Source organism: Macaca mulatta, chromosome 7, assembly GCF_049350105.2.
Source record: "Macaca mulatta isolate MMU2019108-1 chromosome 7, T2T-MMU8v2.0, whole genome shotgun sequence".
NCBI classification, from domain to species: domain Eukaryota; kingdom Metazoa; phylum Chordata; class Mammalia; order Primates; family Cercopithecidae; genus Macaca; species Macaca mulatta.
The window spans coordinates 1,611,072-1,634,644 of NC_133412.1; the positions used below are offsets into that span (position 1 = coordinate 1,611,072).

Sequence of the window (23,573 nt, forward strand, 5' to 3'; positions counted from 1 at the left end):
TGCACAGCTGAGTTGGGGTTTCCAACAGGGCAGGTGGGGTCCTGTGGGTAGGTGTGTGTGGTGGCACACAGGCTGGGATAGCTTGGCACTGGGGTCAGGGCTCAGCCAGCCTGTGTGCTTCACACCTGCTAATGAGATCCCTTGTAAACAATTTCTGTTTACAAATTACAGGATATTGAAGCCAAAAAAGAAGCACAGAAGGAAAAAGAAATTGATGAACAGGAAGCGAATGCCTCAACGTTTCACAGAAGCAGGACTCCATTGGATAAAGACCTTATTAATACGGGGATCTGTGAGTCTTCTGGCAAACAGTGTTTGCCTCTGGTTCAGCTCATACAACAGCTTCTTAGGTAAATCGTATTAGCAGTATTGTATTGTATTTTATTTATTTACTTTTTTTTTTTTTTTTTTGAGACAGCATTTCGCTCTTGTTGCCCAGGCTGAGTGCAATGGCACGATCTTGGCTCACCGCAACATCCACTTCCCGAGTTCAAGTGATTCTCCTGCCTCAGCCTGTCAAGCAGCTGGGATTACAGGCATGTGCCACCATGCCCAGCTAACTTTGTAGTTTTAGTAGAGACGGAGTTTCTTTATGGTGGTGAGACTGGTCTTGAACTCCCGAGCTCAGGTGATCCGCCCACCTTGGCCTCCCAAAGTGTTGGGATTACAGGCATGAGCCACCACGCCTGGCTTATTTATTTACTTGTTAATTTTTTTTTTTTTTTTGAGATGGAGTCTCACTCTATCGCCCAGGCTGGAGTGCGGTGTCACAATCTTGGCTCACTGCAACCACCACTGCCTGAGTTCAAGCGATTCTCCTGCCTCAGCCTCCTGAGTAGCTGGGACTACAGGTGTCCGCAACCACACCTGGCTGATTTTTGTATTTTTAGTAGAGACGGGGTTTCACCATATTGGTCAGGCTGGTCTCAAACTCCTGACCTCAGGTGATCCATCTGTTTTGGCCTCTCAGAGTGTTGGGATTACAGGCGTTAGCCACTGTGCCTGGCCTTTATTGTATTTTAATGAGTGATTGTTGTTTTTCATATTAAGATAATGAAATCCAGCACAAGAATCTCAAAAATTGGTGATTGAAGGGATATTCTGAAAATTACCTAGTACAGACGTTAGGATAAAGAGCAGACCCTTTTCAACGTAGGTAAGAGGAGAAGTTGGAGGGTATGATGATATTCAAAAGTTTTTCACAGAAGAGAAATTGGGGTGTGCAGTAAACATGTGAAAAGATTCTTAGTAATAAGCAGGTGGATGCAAATGAAAATCATCATGGGAAGGTTATTTTTAAAACTGGTTCTATCATTGCCTCACTTTACGTATTACAGCATTATACATACTACTGTGTAAGATAACTTTTCTTTTCAAAACTAAAGTCAGTGTGAAAGAATGATGAGCATTGTTTTGTAAGGCCAGACTAGAAGGAGGTGGGAAGAAGTCAGACTCAGCCTGTGAACAGAGGCTAACCTTGGCAGAAGCCAAAACGTTCAGACAGTGTTGTGTAAAAAGGATCACTCAAGAAGAGTGGAAAAGCAAGATGATTTGTGAAAGAGATTTATTAGAAAATGAAACACATTTGTACCTCTTATTTAATAAAAATCTGCTTTTTGTAAAGTTGGGCTTCTGGTTTTAGTTTCTACACATAGAGAAAGCAAAGAACTGGCAAGTTGCATCAGGCAGCCGAGCACAGAGCAGGGAGCCCTGGGAAGTGGCCGCAGCTCTCAGCCGGCCTGGTCATGGGGCCGTGGTGGGTCTGTGGCGTGGGGTGGCTCTGCTGTCCACAGCCAGAAAAATGAACTTAGTGGACACAGTGAAATTTTGAAACGGGAAGTTTTTAGAGCTAGTTTCTATCATGGATTTTAGTAAATGCTATTTCGAAAAGCATTTTTGTGATGTTTATTTTGTTTTTCTAATCTGATAATGCATATTTCACGCATTCTGGTCTTTAACCAATGGAAATTAGTGAACTAAACTTAATATAGTTTCTGTTAAGGGAAAGATCCTGGGATTTGTTCTCAGAAAATTTCAGTTGGAACAACTTGTTCACATAGGTGAACTTCCAACTCAGTAACTATGGGAATAAGAAAGCTGTGTTTACTTTCACAGAGTTCATTAAGAATAAATGAGAAAGTGGATGTTAACAACTTTGCAATTAGTAAAGTTACATGCAAAGTTTTCTTTTTTTTTTTTTTTTTTTTTTTTTTTGAGACGGAGTCTCGCGCTGTCACCCAGGCTGGAGTGCAGTGGCCGGATCTCAGCTCACTGCAAGCTCCGCCTCCCGGGTTCACGCCATTCTCCTGCCTCCGCCTCCCGAGTAGCTGGGACTACAGGCGTCCGCCACCTCGGCCGGCTAGTTTTTTGTATTTTTTAGTAGAGACGGGGTTTCACCGTGTTAACCAGGATGGTCTCGATCTCCTGACCTCGTGATCCGCCCGTCTCGGCCTCCCAAAGTGCTGGGATTACAGGCTTGAGCCACCGCGCCCGGCCACATGCAAAGTTTTCAAGTGAGCATTTTCCAGAGGTGCTTTTCTAGGTTCTTGAATGCCTCTCCGTTGTCTGAGGCTGCGTCATGGGCTGTTGGTGTCTTTGGCGGGGGGTGAGTGCAGGGTTCCTGTTGTGGGTCCTTCGTTCTCACGAGGGCAGTGCCAGTTTTCCCCATCTCCTGCTTGCTCAGACTGTTTCCATGTGCAGAGACACTGGCCTGTTTGAGCTGCAGCTGTGCTATTTGAGCTGCAGCCGTGTAGCCTGTGCTGGCCAGTCTGGCTGCACTCACACAGTTTGCTGATCAGCACTTGAAGTGTGTCCATCGTAGCTGAGACACTGAATATTTTATCTGTTTAATTTTTATTAAAATACAGATTTTAAAACTCGATTCTGTTATTAGGAAGCATGTAAGTGTGTTTAGAATAACTGGGCCATGTGAGTCTACTTTGTCACCTGTATATTTTATGAATCTAAGTGCGGATCAGATATTTTCAATGCAAATCTCACTGTCCAGACTGAAATGTGCTGCATGTGTAAGCTACCCCGATGGTTTTTGAGGACTTATGAAATAACCTGTGTAGCCGGGCGCGGTGGCTCATGCCTGTAATCCCAGCACTTTGGGAGGCCGAGGTGGGTGGATCACGAGGTCAGGAGATCCAGACCATCCTGGCTAACATGGTGAAACCCCGTCTCTACTAAAAATACAAAAAATTAGCCAGGCGTGGTGGCGGCGCCTGTAGTCCCAGCTACTCGGAGGCTGAGGCAGGAGAATGGCGTGAATCCGGGAGGTGGAGCTTGCAGTGAGCCGAGATCGCGCCACTGCACTCCAGCCTGGGTGACAAAGCGAGACTCCGTCTCAAAAAAAAAAAAAAAAGAAAGAAATAACCTATGTAAAATAACAATTTTTCTTATATTGATTTGATGTTGAAATGGTAATGCTTTCAATCTGTTGGGATAAGTATGATACATTATTAAAATTATTTTTAGTTTTTGAGATGGAGTCTTGCTCTGTTGCCCAGGCCAGAGTGCACTGGCACAATCTTGGCTGGACAGCACCCTGATCAGCACCATTTCCCGCCTCAGCAGGGCAGTCTCCTTACAGGGAACTTAACGAGGCACAAAAGAAGGCTCAGGGGACAGGGAGGACTTCTGCTGGGAAAAGGCTCCTAGACCCGGTTCTGCCTCTGACTTGCTGGGGGTCCTCGAGAAAGTTGCTTCCCCTCTGTGGTCTCAGTTTCCTCAGGTAAGAAATGAGGGGTTGGGCCAAATGGTCTAAGGTTTGGGGAACCTCTAAGTCAGAGCTCGTAGCTGCTGGTCAAGATGAGGGAGAGGCTCTCAGGGTCAGCCAAATGCCTGAGAGGCAAGACAGGCCCAAAGGTGAGCACCCTGAGCACATCAGGTGGGCTCGGGGTTGGTGCATCAGCCCCACATTCTGCAGAGCAGCCCTGGACTCAGGAGCCCGCTCACACCAGCCCAGTGGGACTTGAAAGATGTGAGGGTCCAGCCTCTCCTACTGTTGCAGGGCTGGGGTCTGGGAGCTGCAGATTCTGACCCCACAGCTACCTTAGACATGCCAGACGGGCTGGGCAGGACACACCCTCTCTATGAAATGAGCAGACAGTCCAAATAGATACACTAGAGAAGGGCTGTGGGAAGGACCCAGCGCCACTGACTGCACTGGGTGCCTCCCACAGCCACTAAAGGCAGAGTAGCTTGTTATAGATTAGCCTCCCCACAAGAGCAGTTAGAAAAACTGGACAAAAATGTGCCCCAATCAAAAACAATTATTTGAAGGTAATTGGAGACCTCAGCCAGGATTTGAGTGACCAGGCCTGGGAGGTGACCCTGACAGTCTGTAGTGCTTTCCCACACTTGGTGATTGGTCAACAGTAGAGGGCTAAGAGGCTAAGAAACTTGAGTATGAAGTGGTAGTGAACAGGCTGGAGAGCCTAGCTGAATGTTTGGCACTCACAGGGCTCAAATGACATAATGAGAATTTGGATCCCAGTAAGGAGATGGGACCCTGGAAGGGCCACCCCTAGGAGAAGAAATTAATAAAAAATAGACCAGCCGTCACAAAAACTAAAACCTGCTTTGAACCAGCTTAGTCCCAAACTGGATGAAGGTGATCTGCCCTTACTCCAATTGTGTGCCATAAAGTCAAAGTCAATACTCTCTCTCTTGGCCGGGCGCGGTGGCTCAAGCCTGTACTCCCAGCATTTTGGGAGGCCGAGGCGGGCGGATCACGAGGTCAGGAGATGGAGACCGTCCTGGCTAACACGATGAAACCCTGTCTCTACTAAAAAATACGAAAAAAAAAAATAGCCGGGCGTGGTGGCGGCGTCTGTGGCCCCAGCTACTCAGGAGGCTGAGGCAGGAGAATGGCGTGAACCCGGGAGGCGGAGCTTGCAGTGAGCTGAGATCCGGCCACTGCACTCCAGCCTGGGCAACAGAGCGAGACTCCGTCTCAAAAAAAAAAAAAAAAAAAAAGTCAATCCTCTCTCTGGAGGCAGGTAACAGTTTCCTAGCCACGCCATAAGACAAGACAACACAAGACTAAACAAGAAAGAGCAAGCAAAAAGACAATGCAAACATACATAGATATTATTGTCCTCAGGTAGAAACTTTTTTTTTTTTTGAGATGGAGTCTCGCTCTGTCACCCAGGCTGGAGTGCAGTTGCGTGATCTCGGCTCACTGCAGCCTCAACCTCCCGAGTAGCTGGGATTACAGGCGTGCGCAACCATGCCCGGCTAACTTTTGTGTTTTTAGTAGAGACGGGGTTTCATCATGTTGTCCAGGCTGGTCTTGAACTCCTGACCTCAGGTGATCCACCCGCCCAGGCCTCCCAAAGTGCTGGAATTGCGGGTGTGGGCCACCGTGCCCGGCCAGTATTTTATCACAATTTAACATAAATTTTCTTTTTTCTTTTTTTCAAGTTTATTCTCAGACTATATTCACACAGTGACATGGTGGCTTACACTTCTGTAGGCCTTGTTGACAGTGCCGGCTCTTAGATGTCGATGATCTTCATCTTCTTCTTGTCTCCTCGGTAGAAGAATGGGATGCAGGAGTTGCTGCCTAAGCCTGGGCGCTCCTGGGCGTTCTTCATCCCACGAGGCAGCTGCACGACCTGTGCAGTGGGGCTGTCGTGGGGAGAACCGTCCCCAGCCTCTCCTCGCGCAGACGCCATGCTGCTAGCGTGGCTTGTATCACAAAGATCTTTGGAGGGAGGGACGCAGGGCGCTGAGCACCTCTCCTTGTGCTCTGGCAGCTTCTCCTCCTGGTCTCGCATCCTCTCTTCCTTCTCCCGCATCTTCTCCTCCTGCCCCCGCATCTTCTCCTCGTGCTCCCGTATCGTCTCCTCCTGCTCCTGCATTTTCTCCTGTTTCCACAGCTCCTCCTCCTGTTCTGGCAGCCTCTGCTGCTCCTGCATCTTCTCCACCAGCTCCTTCGTCTTCTCCATCTGCTCTCGCATCTCCTCCTGCTCCCGCATCATCTCCTCCTGCTCCCGCATCATCATCTCCTCCCACATCTCCTCCTGCTCCCACATCTTCTCCTCCTCCTCCTCTCGCATCTTCTCCTCCTGCTCCCACATCTTCTCCTCCTGCTCCCACATCTCCTGCTGCTTCTGCATCTTCTCCTCCTGCTCCTGCATCCTCTCCTCCTTTGCCCGCAGCCTCTGGTACTGCTCCCACATCCTCTCCTCCTGCTCCCTCATCTTCTGCTCCTGCTTGTGCATCTGCTCCTCCTGCTCGTGCAGCTCCTGCTCCTGCTCCCGCAGCCTCTCCTCCTGTCTCCACATCTTCTCCTCCTGTCTCCACATCATCTCCTCCTGCTCCCGCATCTTCTGCTCCTGCTCGTGCATCTTCTGCTCCTGCTCGTGCATCTGCTTCTCCTGCTCCCGCAGCTCCTGCTCCTGCTCCCGTAGCCTCTCCTCCTGTCTCCACATCATCTCCTCCTGCTCCCGCATCTTCTGCTCCTGCTTGTGCATCTGCTCCTCCTGCTCCCGCAGCCTCTCCTCCTGTCTCCACATCTTCTCCTCCTGCTCCCACATCTTCTCCTCCTGCTCCCGCATCTTCTGCTCCTGCTCGTGCATCTGCTTCTCCTGCTCCCGCAGCTCCTGCTCCTGCTCCCGCAGCTCCTGCTCCTGCTCCCGCAGCCTCTCCTCCTGTCTCCACATCTTTTCCTCCTGCTCCCGCATCTTCTGCTCCTGCTCGTGCATCTGCTCCTCCTGCTCCCGCAGCCTCTCCTCCTGTCTCCACATCTTCTCCTCCTGCTTCCACATCTGCTCCTCCTGCTTCCGCATCTGCTTCTCCTGCTCCCGCAGCTCCTTCTCCTTCTCCCACAGCCTTTCCTCCTGTCTCCACATCTTCTCCTCCTGCTCTCGTATCTTCTCCTCCTGCTCCCATATCTTCTTCTCCTGCTCCCGCAGCTTCTCCTCCTGCAAAGTGTTGGTTTCAACCTCAAAAGGAAATAGACTCATGAGCTAGCTATATAAATGTAATCTATAAAATAACGGTTTTCATCTATGATTCTTTTTTTTTTTTTTTTTTTTGAGACGGAGTCTCGCTCTGTCACCCAGGCTGGAGTGCGGTGGCCGGATCTCAGCTCACTGCAAGCTCCGCCTCCCGGGTTCACGCCATTCTCCTGCCTCAGCCTCCCGAGTAGCTGGGACTACAGGCGCCCGCCACCTCGCCCGGCTAGTTTTTTGTATTTTTTAGTAGAGACGGGGTTTCACCGTGTTAGCCAGGATGGTCTCGATCTCCTGACCTCGTGATCCGCCCGTCTCGGCCTCCCAAAGTGCTGGGATTACAGGCGTGAGCCACCGCGCCCGGCCTCATCTATGATTCTTTAAAAAAAAATTTAAGCACTAACCCTGATGTTCTGATTCCCCTGGCAGGGCCACAATTTGTAGATTTTTAGCACACTCTAGATGGTTGTATGGTGGGATCAGAACAAGGACCCAAATTTTCCAGCTCTTGGCTGGACCCTCCCTATACCCTGCATGATCCCTAGACCATGGTCCCAGCTGGGTGGAGCTTTCACAACCGCGGGGGCTGCAGTCTCTTACCTGTGGCAGCAGGATTTTGTCCCTCTCCAGCTTCATTTTTAGCTCCTTTACGTTGAGCTGGATCTCAGACTTCTCAGATTTTACAAGTCGAAGTTTTTCTTGTAGTTCGGCATTTTTCGCCTTCAGCTCCTCGTTGGTTATGCTGTGACCGGAGGCCATGGAGAAAGGAATGAATTAAGAACAGAAAGGACTGCTTTGGTGATCAACCCTGTACCTTCGCCCCACAACAGAACTGTGGCATTGGAAGGGACCCCAGGAACTAAAAGTCGCAGGTGGCAGGCCAGAGAGAAGACATGAGTTGCCTGAGGCTACCCCATGAGTCAGTGGCACAGCCGGCACTAGAGCTTCCCCGCGCACACATGAAAACCTGTTTGAGCCTCTCACCATGCTCACCTGTACCCCCACCTCCCAGCACACCCCCCACGCTGAGGGCCCCCAGACCTCCCATTCCACCTTCCCCCATCCTACGTGTTCCTGTACAGTTCCAGACTCAGGGCGTCCCTCTCCTTTGTTAACTCCTCTATGTACTGCAAATAGAGAAAGGTGAAGTCAGGATAGAGCAGGCAGAGGAGTGGCTGGCCGGCCAGGAACAACAGCCACAGTGACCACTCCACACACCACTCCCCACTCCCAGTCACACCTGACATGCTCTCAAGGCACTTCCAAGCCCAGGATCTCATTTGTTTTTCTTCTTTTTCTTTTTTTCTTTTTGTTCAGATGGAGTTTTGCTCTTGTAGCCCAGGCTGGAGTACAATGTTGCAATCTCACCCTACCACAACCTCCGCCTCCCAGGTTCAAGTGATTCTCCTGCCTCAGCCGCCCAAGTAGCTGGGATTACAGGTGTGAGCCACCACACCTGTCTCTCACTTGTTTTTCAAAGAACTCAGTAAGGGTGGAAGGGACAGGGAAAGAGATTGAATTGATAGCTGGCTAACAGGGGCCCAGAGAGATCAGATAAGATTGCTGCTGTTATTACTGTTACTACTCCCACTGTCAGAACCTTTGAGTGCTTCACCAGGCACTGCACTAACAAACCCATTCAATCCTCGCAACCTCCATAGGAGACGGTTACCATTATTACCTCTATTGTGTAGATGAAAAACATGGGGTACTGAAGGTTAAGGGGTTGTCTAAGATCACTTAGACAGAGCTGGGCTTTCAACACCCAGGTATATCTGATTCTGTAAGCCCATTCCTTCGCTGGGGGTAGGGCACAGATAAGGAGGAGGAAATTAATCCTTTGTTGACTCTTTGAAAGAATGATACATTGGCGTAGTCCAAAACTCAGAAGGTACAGAAGGGAAATACCTCCCATACACACTGTTCCTGTCTCCTGAGTTTTTTATGAATCCTTACACATATGTTTTAGGTATATTAGCATACTATGTAGCCACACACATGTATGTTCCTTCTTTCTACACAAATGGTAACATTCTAAAGATACTCTTCTGTATCTTCATGGTACAAGTACACTAACCCCTGCCTAGGACTTAGCAAAGGCCACAGCCACGTCTGGGCAGGGTGGGCTCTTGGCCTTGGAGCTCTGTGTCCGGTGCTCGTTCCCCACAGCACCCTGCAGCTAACCCGCAGCAGCCGACTCAGCCCCAACCTGCCTCTAATATCCACACCCAAAAGCAGTACTAAAAGGTCCATGCTGCCTTCTGGACAGGACACTGCATTGTGCAGAGGGGACCTTTAGGGTCATTCCTCCATCTGTGAAACTGGGCTCCCAGGGGACCGAGCAGGTGGTTAGACTCACCCTGTCCGCCTTCTTGTGCTGTGTGGACACAGCAGACAGAGCCTGCTGTAACTCTCCTGCAAAGTGCCAGGAACGATGCAGGCGACCGGCCAGATCCTTGGACTCTCCTGGAATGAGAGAGGTTGAGATGTGGCACAAAGGACTCCCCCTAAAGGCCTGTGAAAGTGCCAGGTTGAAGGATTACCGGGTGCCCAGATTCCCACCTTCACATTTCCTGGCAGCCTCCTGGCTGAAGTAGAGCCCTGTCTCCAGTTCAGTCTTCTGACTCGTAAGGATTCGTATAGTATGATCCTGGGTCTTTGGGAGAAAAGACAAGCAAGTGCTGAAAGAGAAGCAAAGAAACCTTCTCCAGAGGACAGGAGGGAACTTCACCCCCTCCACTCACCTCTAGCTCCCTCCTTAGGGCTTCCTGATGTTGGTGGCTTGCCGCCTTTTCCTATAGGAAGAGGAAGACAGAGCTCTTACCAGGGGGAGGCAGAGATGGCACAGCAAGAGATGCCCCCAGAATGGCACCACTGCCCCAGGACAGGCCCACCCATGGGGCCAGGTTATCAGGGACCCTGTGGGGATGGGGTGGAATGTGGGGGGTGAGCCTTCATCCCCAGTCTGGGAGTGGGCCAGGCGAGACTGGGGCCTCTACATCTGAGTGCCCCCCAAACCCAGCAGTCATGTGAGCAAACAAAGAAATCATGTTACTTCTTCCAGCTGGGCTCAGTTCTGTTGTTTCTGTGGGGAGAGTCGAAGGGAGGTGACTGAGGGTGGCCCCCTCGACTCTATTCCTCAAGTCAGGAAGCGGTAGGCAGGGGCCAGGGATGGATTTTAAATGCAAAGTTATCAGACCCAATGGGAACACGAACTGGTCAACTCTCAACTGCCAAAAAAAAAAAAATGGATTTGGGTCTTTGTTGGTTTTTGCCCACAGCCACAGAACTGAAAGGCTGAAACTAGATTTTCTGGAAAAGACACTAACATAAACCTTCAGAGATGGAGTGTGAGAAAAGCCCACCCTTCTGCCAGCTTGTGATTTAGAAAGGTGCATTCATTCAGCAAACATTGACCAAGCACATACAGGCCAGGGACGGTTCTTCACAGCTGGGATATGGGACAGCTGGGATACAGGACGGAAAAGGCAGACAGAAGCTCTTGGCCCCCAGGTTTCCATTCTAGTGAATCTTTAAATCTCAGACTCTCCGAGCAAACAGAAACCTGTGATACTCTTATAACTCTACCTCCTCAGGAAACGCAAGTTCAAAAGAGGAGAGGAGTTTACAGCAGGCCCTGGCCTAGGGATTAACACAAAAGCAACAACAATAACAAATCTGATTCAAACCTCACAAATATAAGTAAAACATTACCATCCCTATTTTATAGATGTGAAAAGAGGCCCAAAGAGCTCAAGCAATTTGCCGTAAATCATGTTCCTAGTAGATGGAGAGGTAGGATTCAAACCCAGAAATCTTTTTTTTTTTTTTTTGAGACGGAGTCTCGCTCTGTTGCCCAGGCTGGAGTGCAGTGGCCGAATCTCAGCTCACTGCAAGCTCCACCTCCCAGGTTTACGCCATTCTCCTGCCTCAGCCTCCCGAGTAGCTGGGACTACAGGCGCCCGCCACCTCGCCTGGCTAGTTTTTTGTATTTTTTAGTAGAGACCGGGTTTCACTATGTTAGCCAGGATGGTCTCAATCTCCTGACCTCGTGATCCTCCCATCTTGGCCTCCCAAAGTGCTGGGATTACAGGCTTGAGCCGCCGCGCGCGGCCAAACCCAGAATTCTTAACCAGTACCCGGCAGTTCTTCCTTCCACAATCTTAACAGTTACCTTCTACCCGCCCCTCGTGCCCCTGACCTCAGGAGACCAGCCAACCAAGACTCACATCCTCAGGTGAATGGCAACCACCAGAAGTGGTTGTCTCAGGGTTAGTGCCGTTATTTATTTTCTTTCTGGTGTCGGTTCCTCCGGTACCAACACCAGCATTGTTCCACTGATGATAGCCTCTAAACTGTAGAAAAGAAGAGCAGTGATACTCATGAGAACTCCAAGGTCCTACAGTCAGTTTACAGTTTATACAACATACTCTCGTAGGTGATCTGATTTAATGCCACCAATAACTGTACGAGGTGTTGTCAAAATCACGACTGAGAGGGATCAATACTGTGGCAGAAAAAAAAAGGCAATAATGGACCTTAAACTCAGTCTTCTGACTCTGAGCTCTGGGGTTTTGCCACAAATCGGCAGTTTCCAGGGACCAAAACCAGAAGCAGAGGTAAAAAAGTAAAAAGTAGGCAGGAAAGTACACACTGTGATTTAGAGTCATACATCCTCACACGTCTGTTGTCTGTTAGTGTGAAGAAGTACACCACTACCTCTCAAACTTTTACATCAATGTATCCTCAGGGCAGAAGCCAGCTTTTCTGTTAAATCTGGGAATTTAACAGAGGACAACCCAAGCTTCATTTCAGAGAGAAGTCTGGTATACTCTTAGAAATCTATGTGACTATCATACCCAAGAGCATTAATCTTTTGTCTCTCAAAAGAATCAAGGGAAAACTGTATGCTTCAGAAAGATGCCCCATTTTTATCCTGTGGCACTCAAAGTATCCCAGGTTGAGATGAGATGAGGAAGATTTGAGTTGTCAAGTTCAGTTTCCCAAGATCTATTCCACAGAAGATGAGCAAATCTCACTTCAGAGATCACTGACTGATGGGAACTGTGGTCCCAGAACCATGGAGAATTCAAATATGAGGTGTAGAACTTAGAAAAAAATGGCTAAAGTCTCTTTGGAGAGTAGAAGCCTGGGAGAAAACCAAACCAAACTCATTCTCCCATTGCCACCCAGAGACACTGAACATTTTGAGTTCACAGGGGAGGTGTAGCCTTGTCAAACGGTCAATGTCTGTGTTAAGGGACTAAGGCAGCCCGAAACTTCTCGCTCCTAGGTCACATCGTCCCTACTCTTCCTCCAGCTGGAAATCTGTGCTGCAACCAGAGGAACCAGAAAAGGGGCAAGAACACTTAGGGTGCGGGTCCTAAGATCAAAGGCCTGCCTCGCGGCAGTAATGATAGTTCCTAGAGGGACTGTGACGTCACTACATTCCACTCCCCCGGGCGGTGGTGGGGGACCGCGGACACATCAGTGCTATGCCCAAGTTGCCTCTTTGAGATTGGGGAGGGGTTCGCAGGGTCGGGACCCAGGTCCTTGGAGACGTGAGCCCGAAGAGCCCAGGGAGGTCGGGCTTGGGGCGGTGGGAGGTGAGGGCCGAGTATGGAGTGGGGAGCCCCAGGAGTCACCTGCCCAAAGTCACCCTGGGTCGACTGGTGACGGCAGGTGCAGGGGCGCCCAGGTCCTTGGAGACGTGAGCCCAAAGGGCCCAGGGAGGTCAGTTTTGGGGTAGTAGGAGGTGAGGGTGGAGTACAGAGTGGGGAGCCCTAGGAGTCACCGGCTCAAAGTCACCCTGGGGTCACTGGCGAGGGCAGAGGCAGGACTGCTGAGGGGGTGGGGCTGGCTGAGAAGATTTTGGTTGGGGGAGCCCAGAGTTACTGGGAGGACCGAGCCTGGTGTGCCTCTGGAGTGGCACGAACTCTGGCAGCTGTTCTGCTGTCTGAGGGGGCCTGGGGCTGGGTTTGGGTTGGGGTGCCACAACCCTCTGCGTTTTACCTTTTTCTTGGCCTCAGCCAATTTTCTCTCTCTGTTTTCTTCTGACATCATGGGGTGGGGAGGGAAGTGGGGTTGGGGCCACAGTGGCATGATCCAGATGAGTACACCGATACACCTCCAGTCACGTACCACACAGCTGTGTGACTGAGCCAGAGGAGGCGTAACCAGAGCCACACTAGAATGCAGAATAGGGGCGTGGCCTTAATGCTTGAAGCCCATTGGTCAGTGAGAAAGATGAAAGAGAAGGGAGGCGGGGCCAGGCAGCTACGTGTCATGAAGGACCTGTGATGTCACATGGAAGGCTGCCTATGCGACTGCTGTTCCCACCCACTCCAGGAGAGGGGTGGTGCTGGCTTTCACTTTAAAAACTTTAAAACTTTATCACCTTAATTGAGGTACAAATCCAATGAAAATGGAAAATTTACAGTGTTCTTGATGATTAATGAAGCAGACTATATTATCCAACATTCCAATAAGATAAAATAATCACAATGATTTTTCTTTTTCTCCTATATTATTATTTTTTTTAAACAAAAAACCAAGAAACATATCTAATATGTTTAAAAACACAAAGCTTTTGAGCCGGGTGTGGTGGATCATGCCAGTAATCCCAGCACTTTCAGAGGCTGAGGCAGGTGGATCACCTGAGGTCAGGAGTTCAAGACCAAAATTTTAGTATTTCAGTATGTATTTTAGTATTTAATACATCGTTTAGGGCTACATGTAGTCATAGAAAAAATAAATCTGGTTCAGTGACTTAAAGAAATACAGATTTCGGCCGGGCGCGGTGGCTCAAGCCTGTAATCCCAGCACTTTGGAAGGCCGAGACGGGCGGATCACGAGGTCAGGAGATCGAGACCATCCTGGCTAACACGGTGAAACACCGTCTCTACTAAAAAATACAAAAAAAAAAAAAAAAAAAAAAAGGCCGGGCGCGGTGGCTCAAGCCTGTAATCCCAGCACTTTGGGAGGCCGAGACGGGCGGATCACGAGGTCAGGAGATCGAGACCATCCTGGCTAACACAGTGAAACCCCGTCTCTACTAAAAAAAATACAAAAAAAAACTAGCCGGGCGCGGTGGCGGGCGCCTGTAGTCCCAACTACTTGGGAGGCTGAGGCAGGAGAATGGCGTGAACCCGGGAGGCGGAGCTTGCAGTGAGCTGAGATCCGGCCACTGCACTCCAGCCTGGGCGGCAGAGCGAGACTCCGTCTCAAAAAAAAAAAAAAAAAAAAAAAAAAAATACAAAAAAAAAACTAGCTGGGCGAGGTGGCGGCGCCTGTGGTCCCAGCTACTCGGGAGGCTGAGGCAGGAGAATGGCGTGAACCCGGGAGGCGGAGCTTGCAGTGAGCCAAGATCTGGCCACTGCACTCCAGCCCCGGCGACAGAGCGAGACTCCGTCTCAAAAAAAAAAAAAAAAAAAAGAAATACAGATTTCATGTTTGTCACTTAAAATGTGCAGAGGGAGGTAGTCCAGGGTTCTTTACAGTTTCCTAATACTTCCTTAGTCATGTTTTTATTTATTTATTTATTTATTTATTTATTTATTTTTGAGGCAGTCTTGCTCTGTCGCCCGGGCTGGAGTGCAGTGGCGGGATCTCAGCTCACTGCAAGCTCCGCCTCCCGGGTTCCCGCCATTCTCCTGCCTCAGCCTCCCGAGTAGCTGGGACTACAGGTGCCCGCCACCTCGCCCAGCTAGTTTTTTGTATTTTTAGTAGAGACGGGATTTCACCGTGTTAGCCAGGATGGTCTCGATCTCCTGACCTCGTGATCCGCCCGTCTCGGCCTCCCAAAGTGCTGGGATTACAGGCTTGAACCACCGCGCCCGGCCAATCATGTTTTTATTCTTGTAGTTACAATGTGGCTGCTGTTTTTCCAGGCCTTGGATTGCCTTCCAGGGAGGGAAAGAGGAAAGGTCAAAAGGCTGAGTCTGTCTCTTTTTAGCTGAAAAACATAGATTTCTCAAAAATTTTAAGAGTATACTGCAATTCAATTTTCATCTGTTTTGTTTTGTTTTGTTTTTTTAAAACTCATTCTTGCTCTGTTGCCAGGCTGGAGTGCAGTGATGCCATCTTGGTTCACTGTAACAACCTCCGCCCCTGTGGTTCAAGCGATTCTTCTGCCTCAGCCTCCCAAGTAGAGGAGATTACAGGTGCGTGCCACCACGCCCGGCTCATTTTTTTGTAGTTTTAGTAGAGACCAGGTTTCACCATGTTGGCCAGGATTTTCTCAAACTCCAGACCTCGTGATCTGCCCTCCTCTGCCTCCCAAAGTGCTGGGATTAGAGGCATGAGCTAATGTGCCCAGTTTGCAATTTTCATCTTTTGGCTGCAAGTAAGTTATGTCACTACTCTCAGCTGCCGTGGTGTGTAACTGGGCATGTTGCTTCCTCTCTGTTAGATAGGTTTTAAGATTTATGAATAGGCACTGAATTTTGTCAATTGCTTTTTTCTTTTGTGATTGAGCAATTTTTTTCTTGTCTTTTTATGCTGATAAGGTAACTTAATAGTGTTTGTCTTTTGAATGATTTAACATTGCATTTCTGGAATTAAATCAACTTTGTTGTGATATATGATTAATATCATTTTATATGTGGTTGAGATGGGCTTGCTCATAGTTCATTTGGTAATTTTGTACTTACATTCACAAGAGAAAGTGGAGTGTTAAGTTTTTTTTCTGGTGATGTCTAGTTAGGTGTTTTTTTCTTTTTTTAAAGCAGTCTCGCTCTGTCGCCCAGGCTGGAGTGCTGGAGTGCAGTGGTGCAATCTTGGCTCACTGCATGCTCTGCCTTCTGTTTTTTTTTTTTTTACTATGTCTAATGATGTTCTATAGAAAAAAGAGACGTAGCATGTGGTCACGCTGCCATCTTTTTTTTTTTTTTTTTTTTTTTTTTTTTTTTTTTTTTTTTTTTTTTTTGAGACGGAGTCTTGCTCTGTCACCCAGGCTGGAGTGCAGTGGCCGGATCTCAGCTCACTGCAAGCTCCGCCTCCCGGGTTTACGCCATTCTCCTGCCTCAGCCTCCTGAGTAGCTGGGACTACAGGCGCCCGCCACCTCGCCCGGCTATTTTTTTGTATTTTTTAGTAGAGACGGGGTTTCACCGTGTTAGCCGGGATCGTCTCTCGATCTCCTGACCTCGTGATCCGCCCATCTCGGCCTCCCAAAGTGCTGGGATTACAGGCTTGAGCCACCGCGCCCGGCCTACGCTGCCATCTTGACAGTGGAATTTTTGTTGTTGTTTTTTGTTTTGAGATAGAGTCTCACTCTTGTGGCCTAGACTGGAGTGCAGTGGCGCCTTCTTGGCTCATTGCAACTTCCGCCTCCCAGGTTCAAGTGATTCTCCCACCTCAGCCTCCTGAGTAGGCTGGGATTACAGGCACCCACCACCTCACCCAGCTAATTTTTATATTTTTAGAGGGACAGGATTTTGCCATATTGGCCAGGCTAGTCTCGAACTCCTGACCTCAGGTGATCTGCCTGCCTCAGCCTACCAATGTGCTGGGATTACAGGCATGAGCCACCGCGCTCGGCCAACAGTGGACTGCTTTTGTCTGTCTACTCTGTGAAATAGTAAGACCTCACACACCAGGAGCTCAATATGGATTTAGTCCGGAATGAGGATGGCAGAGGCAGAGTGGCACGGGGGCCTGATTCCGGGTCCTCCGGCTCACTCTGGCCACACCATGAGAGTCTTCTCTTGTGCCTACTCAGCCCTTCACGCTGGTGTTGGCTGAGGGGTCCACTCCTTCCAGGGTTCTGGATCTCTGGTGCAAGTTCCATTGTCTCAGCATCAACTTGGCCCGGGCCCAGCCCACCCAGTTGGCTGTGTCCTGTATTGCAGTGGCCAAGCCGCCGCTCTTAAGAGGGCTGCAGGCGGTTCTCTGAGGCCACTGCCTGAGGCCACTCTGCTCAGTAGCCTCACTGTCTCTCTCTCTCTTTTTTTTCTCTTTTTCCGGGATTTTTATTTCTTTAATTCATACAAATGGTTACAGTGACAAACATGATTTTAACCAAAATATTGCTAGCCTACCACATCAGTAGGACGGCACTGGTGCGGGCTGGGACGATGGGTACCCTCCATGTCCCCAGGACAGACGTCGATGGGCAGCGGGCATGCTGGGCATGCCCAAGCTTTTCCTCTTGGAGCTGCTTCGTGATGCCGTCTTCATTTGGTACAAGGCGGGGGATTCATGCCAAAATTAGGAAAAACAGCCTTCATTTTGTTTTTCTAAATTATTCTAAAAATAAGCAGGTGGAAAAAAGAATGCACTGTGTGGCATAAAAAGAAAAACAGGAAGGATTCATTGTCCTGAGAAGTTTGCCAACTGCCTGATTCCGGGGCACGTTCCAACATAAAAAACACAAACAAACAAACAAACCACAACTAAAAAAACCCTCAAATTGACTTCCGAATGCTGGTTCAGGTTTTCTTTTTGTTGACAGCTAAGCAAACAGATCCTTTGCAATGTTCTAAAAACTACACAGACAAGAAGGTTCATGGCAGAATAACTACTGACTTCTGCTTAATGAGGAACGCAAAGGACACAGGGCAGAGCGCCCACAGGACGGACGACAACCCACACGAGGCCCAGCGCTGCCCCCTGCCTCCTCCTGACAGCCCAGACCAGTCTCTGCAGTGCCAGGGCCGCCACGCAGGCGCCTCCTCCACATACTCTGGTCCGAGGGTTTCCGGGCCCTCCGCCCAGGCGCGGGAGCTACAGCTGGTCTCTGGCGTGGCCTCTGTCCACCTCGGGCTCCACGGTTTGGCCAGGAGAAGGGGCGTGGGGCGGGCGGGCCACGGGGGCAGGCGTGGGACAGGGACGCGGCGCTGGAGACGCACCTTCCGCAGCAGCTGGGACGCCAGTGGGGCGTTGCCAGTGGGAGCCACGCCCACCGCGCCCGGAGGGCACCTGTAGGCGGCCCGGTTGAGCTCAGGGGCACCACGCGGGGTCGCTGCCGGCCCAGTGGGTGGCGGCCGCCAGATGGTCCTTGTTGACACGGTTCTTCAGGCCGTCTGGGATCCGTCCCGGGACGGCTCTGCGGATCTCCCGGCCCCGCCTCGCTCATCTCGGTGGATGCCTGCTGGCTGTACCACGCAGCGTGGCGGGTGCAGAAGAGACTGGCCGCATCCTGGGGGGCCTGGCTAAAGCTGAAGAGTTCTGGCTCCTGCACGTCCAGGGCCGCGCTGGGCCAACGCCTTCTCGTCCGCCAGGCCGCCCCGGGCCGTGTTCACCAGGAAGGCCCCTTGTCTCACCCCAAAGGACAGCAGCATTCTGAAGGAAAGCGCAGCCAGGCGCAGTGGTTCAGGCCTGTAATCCCAGCACTTTGGGAGGCCAAGGCGGGTGGATCACTTGAGGTCAGGAGTTTGACATCAGCCTGGCCAACATGGTGAAACCCCATCTCTACTAAAAATACAACATTTAGCTGTGTGTGGTGGTGTATGCCTGTAATCTCAGCTACTTAGGAGGCTGAGGCAGGAGAATCGCTTGAACCTGGGAGGCAGAGGTTGCAGTGAGCAGAATTCACGCCACTGCACTCCAGCCTGGGTGACAGAAGGAGACTCTGTCTCAATAAATAAATAAAATAAAAGAAAGCAACATAAACTATGTTGTTTGTACAAACAGTTTAGGCACAGTGAGCCGCTCTTATTAGGTAGGGAATGGTGATAGCCCTCTCTAAACCCAAGTTTCTAGATGCCAAATTTGCAAGCAGCCCTTTAAGGACAGTAGTCTCAGACCTGCTATTCTAACTCTTCTGAACAACATCCTAGACAAAAGTACTAATTCTTTTTTTTTTCCCCCACTATGGAGTCTTGCTCTGTTGCCCAGGCTGGTCTTGAACTCCCGGGCTCAAGCGATCCTCCTACTTCAGCCTCCCAAAGTGCTAGGACTACAGGTGTGAGCCACCACACCTGGCCAGGTTCTACTTTTTAATATTTAAAATATGGAATAGACTGGGCATGGTGGCTTACACCTGTAATCCCAGAAATTTGGGAGGCCGAGGCAGGCGGATCACTAGAGGTCAGGAGTTCGAGACCAGCCTGGCCAACATGGTGAAACCCTGTCTCTACTAAAAGTATAAAAATTAGCCAGGTGTTGTGGCAGATTCTTGTAATCCCAGCTGCTCAGAAGGCTGAGGCACTTAAACCAGGGCGGTGGAGATTGCAGTGAGCCGATATCATGCCACTGCACTCTAGCCTCAGTGACACAGTGAGACTCTGCGTCAAAAAAAAAAAAAAAAAGAAAAGAAAAACAAAAACAAAAAAACGAACTAGATGGTGTCAGTGATTTCTATTGCATCAGGTCTGCAGGCAGTCTGTACCTGATTGCTCCACTTTTAGTGGTGCTAAGTTCAAATAATTCAGGTGGTGAGAAACTGACTCCTTCACTGCAAACATCCCCGTCATCCTCTCATCTAATACAGTAGTTTCATCCATTACCATCTTTGCCTCAATAAATTAATTAAATACCACAAAATGGTGATTTTTTTTTTTTTTTTTTTTCTGAGATGGAGTCTCACTCTGTTGCCAAGCTGGAGTGCAGTGGCGCGATCTTGGCTCACTGCAACCTCTGCCTCCCGGGTTCAATTGATTCTCCTGTTTTAGCCTCCTGAGTATCTGGGATTAAAGGCATGCACCACCACCACAGCTAATTTTTGTATTTTGAGTAGAGACAGGGCTTCACCATGTTGGCCAAGATGGCCTCGATCTCCTGACCTCGTGATCTGCCCTCCTCAGCCTCACAATGTCATACCAGGATTACAGGCGTGAGCCACTGTGCCCAGCCCAAAATGGTGATTCTTATAATTCAATCATTCTATGTTTACTAATGGAATTTTTTTTTTCTTTTTTTTGAGACAGAGTCTTACTCTGTCACCCAGGCTGGAGTGCAGTGACGTGATCTCGGCTCACTGCAACCTCCACCTGCCGAGTTCAAGGGATTTGCATGCCTCAGCCTCCTGAGTAGCTGGGATTACAGGCATGTACCAACATGCCTGGTTAATTTTTGTATTTTTGGTTTTGTTATGTTGTCCAGGCTGGCCTCAAACTCCCAGCCTCAAGTGATTCACCTATCTTGGCCTGCCAAAGTGCTGTGATTATGGATGTGAAACACCGTGCTCAGCCTTCCTTTTCTTTTCTCTTTTCTTTTCTTTTCCTTTCTTCTCTTCCTTTCCTTTCCCTTACTTTCTTTTTTTTTTTCTTTTTTTCTTTTTTTGCGACTGGTCTTGCTCAGTCACGGAAATTATAGGCTGGAGTGCACTGGCACAATCATAGCTCACTGCAGCCTCAAACTCTTGAGCTCAAGCGATCCTCCTGCCTCAGCCTCCTGAGTAGCTGAGACTACAGGCGCACACCAGCGTGCCATGCTAATTTTTTTTTTTTTTTTTTTTTTTTTTTGAGACGGAGTCTCGCTCTGTCGCCCAGGCTGGAGTGCAGTGGCGCGATCTCGGCTCACTGCAAGCTCCGCCTCCCGGGTTCACGCCATTCTCCTGCCTCAGCCTCCCGAGTAGCTGGGACTACAGGCGCCCACAACCGCGCCCGGCTAATTTTTTGTATTTTTAGTAGAGACGGGGTTTCACCGTGGTCTCGATCTCCTGACCTTGTGATCCGCCCGCCTCGGCCTCCCAAAGTGCTGGGATTACAGGCGTGAGCCACCGCGTCCGGCCTTTTTTTTTTTTTTGAGACGGAGTCTCGCTCTGTCGCCCGGGCTGGAGTGCAGTGGCGCGATCTCGGCTCACTGCAAGCTCCGCCTCCCGGGTTGACGCCATTCTCCTGCCTCAGCCTCCCGAGTAGCTGGGACTACAGGCGCCCGCCGCCTCGCCCGGCTAATTTTTTGCATTTTTTTTAGTAGAGACAGGGTTTCACCGTGTTAGCCAGGATGGTCTCGATCTCCTGACCTCGTGATCCGCCCGCCTCGGCCTCCCAAAGTGCTGGGATTACAGGCGTGAGCCACCGCGCCCGGCCGCTAATTTTTAATTTTTTGTAGAGATGGGATCTCGCTATGTTGCCCAAGCTGGTCTCTAACTCCTGGGCTCAAGCGACTCTCTTGCCTAGGCCTCCCGAAGTGCTGGGATTACCAGCGTGAGCCACTGCACCCAACCAAGATACAGCAGATTTCTAGTACCCCAGAAGGCTCCTTCCTGATCTACACTTTCCCACAAAGGAAACTACTCTTCGGACTTCAATCGTCATCAGTTCTGCTTCCTGCGCTTCATCTCAGTGGGATGGTGCAGTGTCTCTCGTACCTGGCTCCCTCTGTTCACCCATGTCGTGGAATGTTCCTGCCCCTTCGTTTTTCTTTTTTGGCTGTGTAGTATTCCATGATGTGAATGTATCACCATTTATTCACTCTCCTGTTGGACATTTCGGTGGTTTTCATTTGGGGCTCTTATGAATAAAAATGGCAATGAGCATTCTTATATAAGTCTTTTTGTGGACATTTGCATTCATTTCTCTTGTGTACCTGCTTAGGATGGAATTTCTGAAGGTAGGCATATATTTAGCTTTAGTAGTAACTGCCAAACAGGTTTCCAATGTGCTTATACAACTTTATGCTACTGCCAGCTTGACAGTTCTTGTACTTCTACATCTTTTCCAATACTCGGTATAACACAGCATTTAACTTTAAATAGAGATAAAATGCTGGAGAGATCCAAAGAAGTGTGCGTGTTCCTGAAGGACATCCAATAAAGGGCCTATTTTATTCATCTATTTCTGGCACTGAAAACCACTGCATGGCCAGATCAGGAAGGAGGCCTGGTACAACTCCCAAGGAGGCACATGTCCCTCAGGTGGGCTTCGTGTCCCAGAAACTCTGGGGAAGGGGTGGAGAGGTGCCTTCTGGGCGAGCTGGTCTCCTCTGGCTTTTCTTGTCCCCTAGGGCTCCCAACCAGGAGACAGAGCACAGCCTGGCCAGGGAGCAGTACCTGCTACTGCGCTTGCTGTGAGCCAGCCACTCTGCCCTCTTTCAGGAATTACAGAATCCACAGGTACCCGGCATCGTTATTTATTTATTTATTCATTTATGCGGCATGGTTTTCCTCAGCTCTGTCGGATGGGTCTCTGTGAAGGGAGCTGGGTCGGGGCGAGTGGCCCCTCCCTGGAGGAGGCAGCCCCCTGGTCAGGATCTTTGGGGCTCCAGGTCTCATGAGTTAGGGCCAGTCTCCCTAGAGAAACCCTTCTTGGCTAGGGCTGGGGAGCCCACCAGAGTGACCCAATCAGTTCTCAGGGCCTGTGGTGGAGCCAAGTGGTTTCGAGAAGGCCGTGTTCAGCCCCATCCTAAAGAGCACTCAAGCAAGTTGGGGAGGAGAACGAGGGGTGCACAGCTCTGAGCTGAGAGGAGGACTAGGGGTGCACAGCTCTGAGCTGAGTCAGACCCACCTCAGGACTGAGCCCAGCAGAAGGAGGCCCAGAGTCACTGACCATAAAAGGAGCAGATGCCTCCCCCGTGCTGGTTGAGATGAGTCTTGGGCATCAACTCTGATAATTTCTAATTACACCCAGAAATACTGATTCACACAGCAACTAGTGAATAATAGCCTTTTAGAGCTAAAAAAGCCTTGTATGATTTATTGTAAGTTGACATATGCGTTGTACACAAACTAGAGGCACCGAGGTCGGCCAACAGCAGCCTAATGAGGGGCCACAGCCAGGAGATTGGATTTCTTCAAGTGCAATGGGAGTTACTGGCTAATCTTTAAGGTTTTAGCCACAGGAAAGATCAATGTATTTCAGAGTAATATGGGTGGATTCAAAATGAGGTTTAGAACTAGATCAATTAATTTTTTTTTTTTTATATGGAGTCTGACTCTTATTGCCAAGGCTGGAGTGCAGTGGTGCTATCTTGGCTCACGGCAACCTCTGCCGCCCGGGTTCAAGCAGTTCTGCCTTAGCCTCCTGAGTAGCTGGGATTACAGGTACCTGCCACCATGCCTGGCTAATTTTTGTATTTTTGGCAGAGACGGGGTTTCACCATCTTGGCCAGGCTGGTCTTGAACTCCTGACCTCGTGATCCACCCGCGTTGGCCTCCGAAAGTATTAATTTTTTTTTTTTTTTTTTTTTTGAGACGGAGTCTTGCTCAGTCGCCCAGGCCGGAGTGCAGTGGCATGATCTTAGCTCAGTGCAAGCTCCGCCTCCCAGGTTCATGCCATTTTCCTGCCTCAGCCTCCCGAGTAGCTGCGACTACAGGTGCCCGCCACGATGCCTGGCTAATTTTTTGTATTTCTTTAGTAGAGATGGGGTTCACCGTGTTAGCTAGGATGGTATCGATCTCCTGACTTTGTGGTCTGCCCGCCTCAGCCTCCCAAAGTGCTGGGATTACAGGCTTAAGCCACCGTGCCCGGCCAAGTATTAAACTTTTAATTTGAAATATCTTCCCTCTCCAAAGATCTCCCAGCATTTCTGCAGAAGTCTCTACCTAGGTAAGGAGAAGAAACAATTCTTGGCCAGGTGCAGTGGCTCACGCCTGTAATATCAGCACTTTGGAAAGCCAAGGTTGGTGGATTCCTTGATCCCAGGAGTTCGAGACCAGCCTGGTCAACAAGATGAAACCCCATCTTTACCAAAAATACAAAAATGAGGCGGGTGTGTGGTGGAGTGTG

The 23,573-nt window shown here is 49.7% G+C and overlaps 3 protein-coding genes across 35 annotated transcripts in view; 1 reads left to right on the forward strand and 2 right to left on the reverse strand.

Annotated features, from left to right (window-relative positions):
• Window positions 1-23,573, reverse strand: part of NIPA1 (NIPA magnesium transporter 1) — a 96,198-nt gene that overhangs the window by 62,298 nt on the left and 10,327 nt on the right. The window lies entirely within an intron of this gene.
• Window positions 1-23,573, forward strand: part of LOC100424132 (E3 ubiquitin-protein ligase HERC2) — a 119,117-nt gene that overhangs the window by 15,050 nt on the left and 80,494 nt on the right. For 5 of the 31 annotated variants that reach the window (XM_077938894.1, XM_077938902.1, XM_077938921.1 and 2 more), the window contains 3 exons: window positions 172-350; window positions 3,577-3,736; window positions 8,283-10,028. In XM_077938894.1, the coding sequence (XP_077795020.1) occupies window positions 172-350; window positions 3,577-3,604 (207 nt within the window). In that variant the 3' untranslated portion in view covers window positions 3,605-3,736; window positions 8,283-10,028. Of the gene's footprint in view, window positions 1-171; window positions 1,624-3,576; window positions 3,737-5,430; window positions 7,008-7,670; window positions 10,029-23,573 lie in introns of those variants that run through there. The other 26 variants (XM_077938898.1, XM_077938904.1, XM_077938920.1 and 23 more) reach the window with 12 other exon arrangements.
• Window positions 5,408-17,876, reverse strand: LOC100427218 (uncharacterized). Of its 2 annotated transcripts, none has more exons than XM_077938886.1 (8): window positions 17,004-17,876; window positions 11,195-11,320; window positions 9,710-9,760; window positions 9,528-9,621; window positions 9,325-9,431; window positions 8,034-8,092; window positions 7,566-7,707; window positions 5,408-6,956 (listed from the first exon to the last, which is right to left on the reverse strand). In XM_077938886.1, exons 1-8 carry the CDS (start codon window positions 17,052-17,054, stop codon window positions 5,505-5,507), a joined length of 2,082 nt encoding a protein of 693 aa, XP_077795012.1. In that variant the 5' UTR covers window positions 17,055-17,876; the 3' UTR covers window positions 5,408-5,504. The 2 variants fall into 2 exon arrangements, with proteins under 2 accessions (XP_077795012.1, XP_028706445.2); XM_028850612.2 differs by lacking the exon at window positions 17,004-17,876 and adding an exon at window positions 12,978-13,431.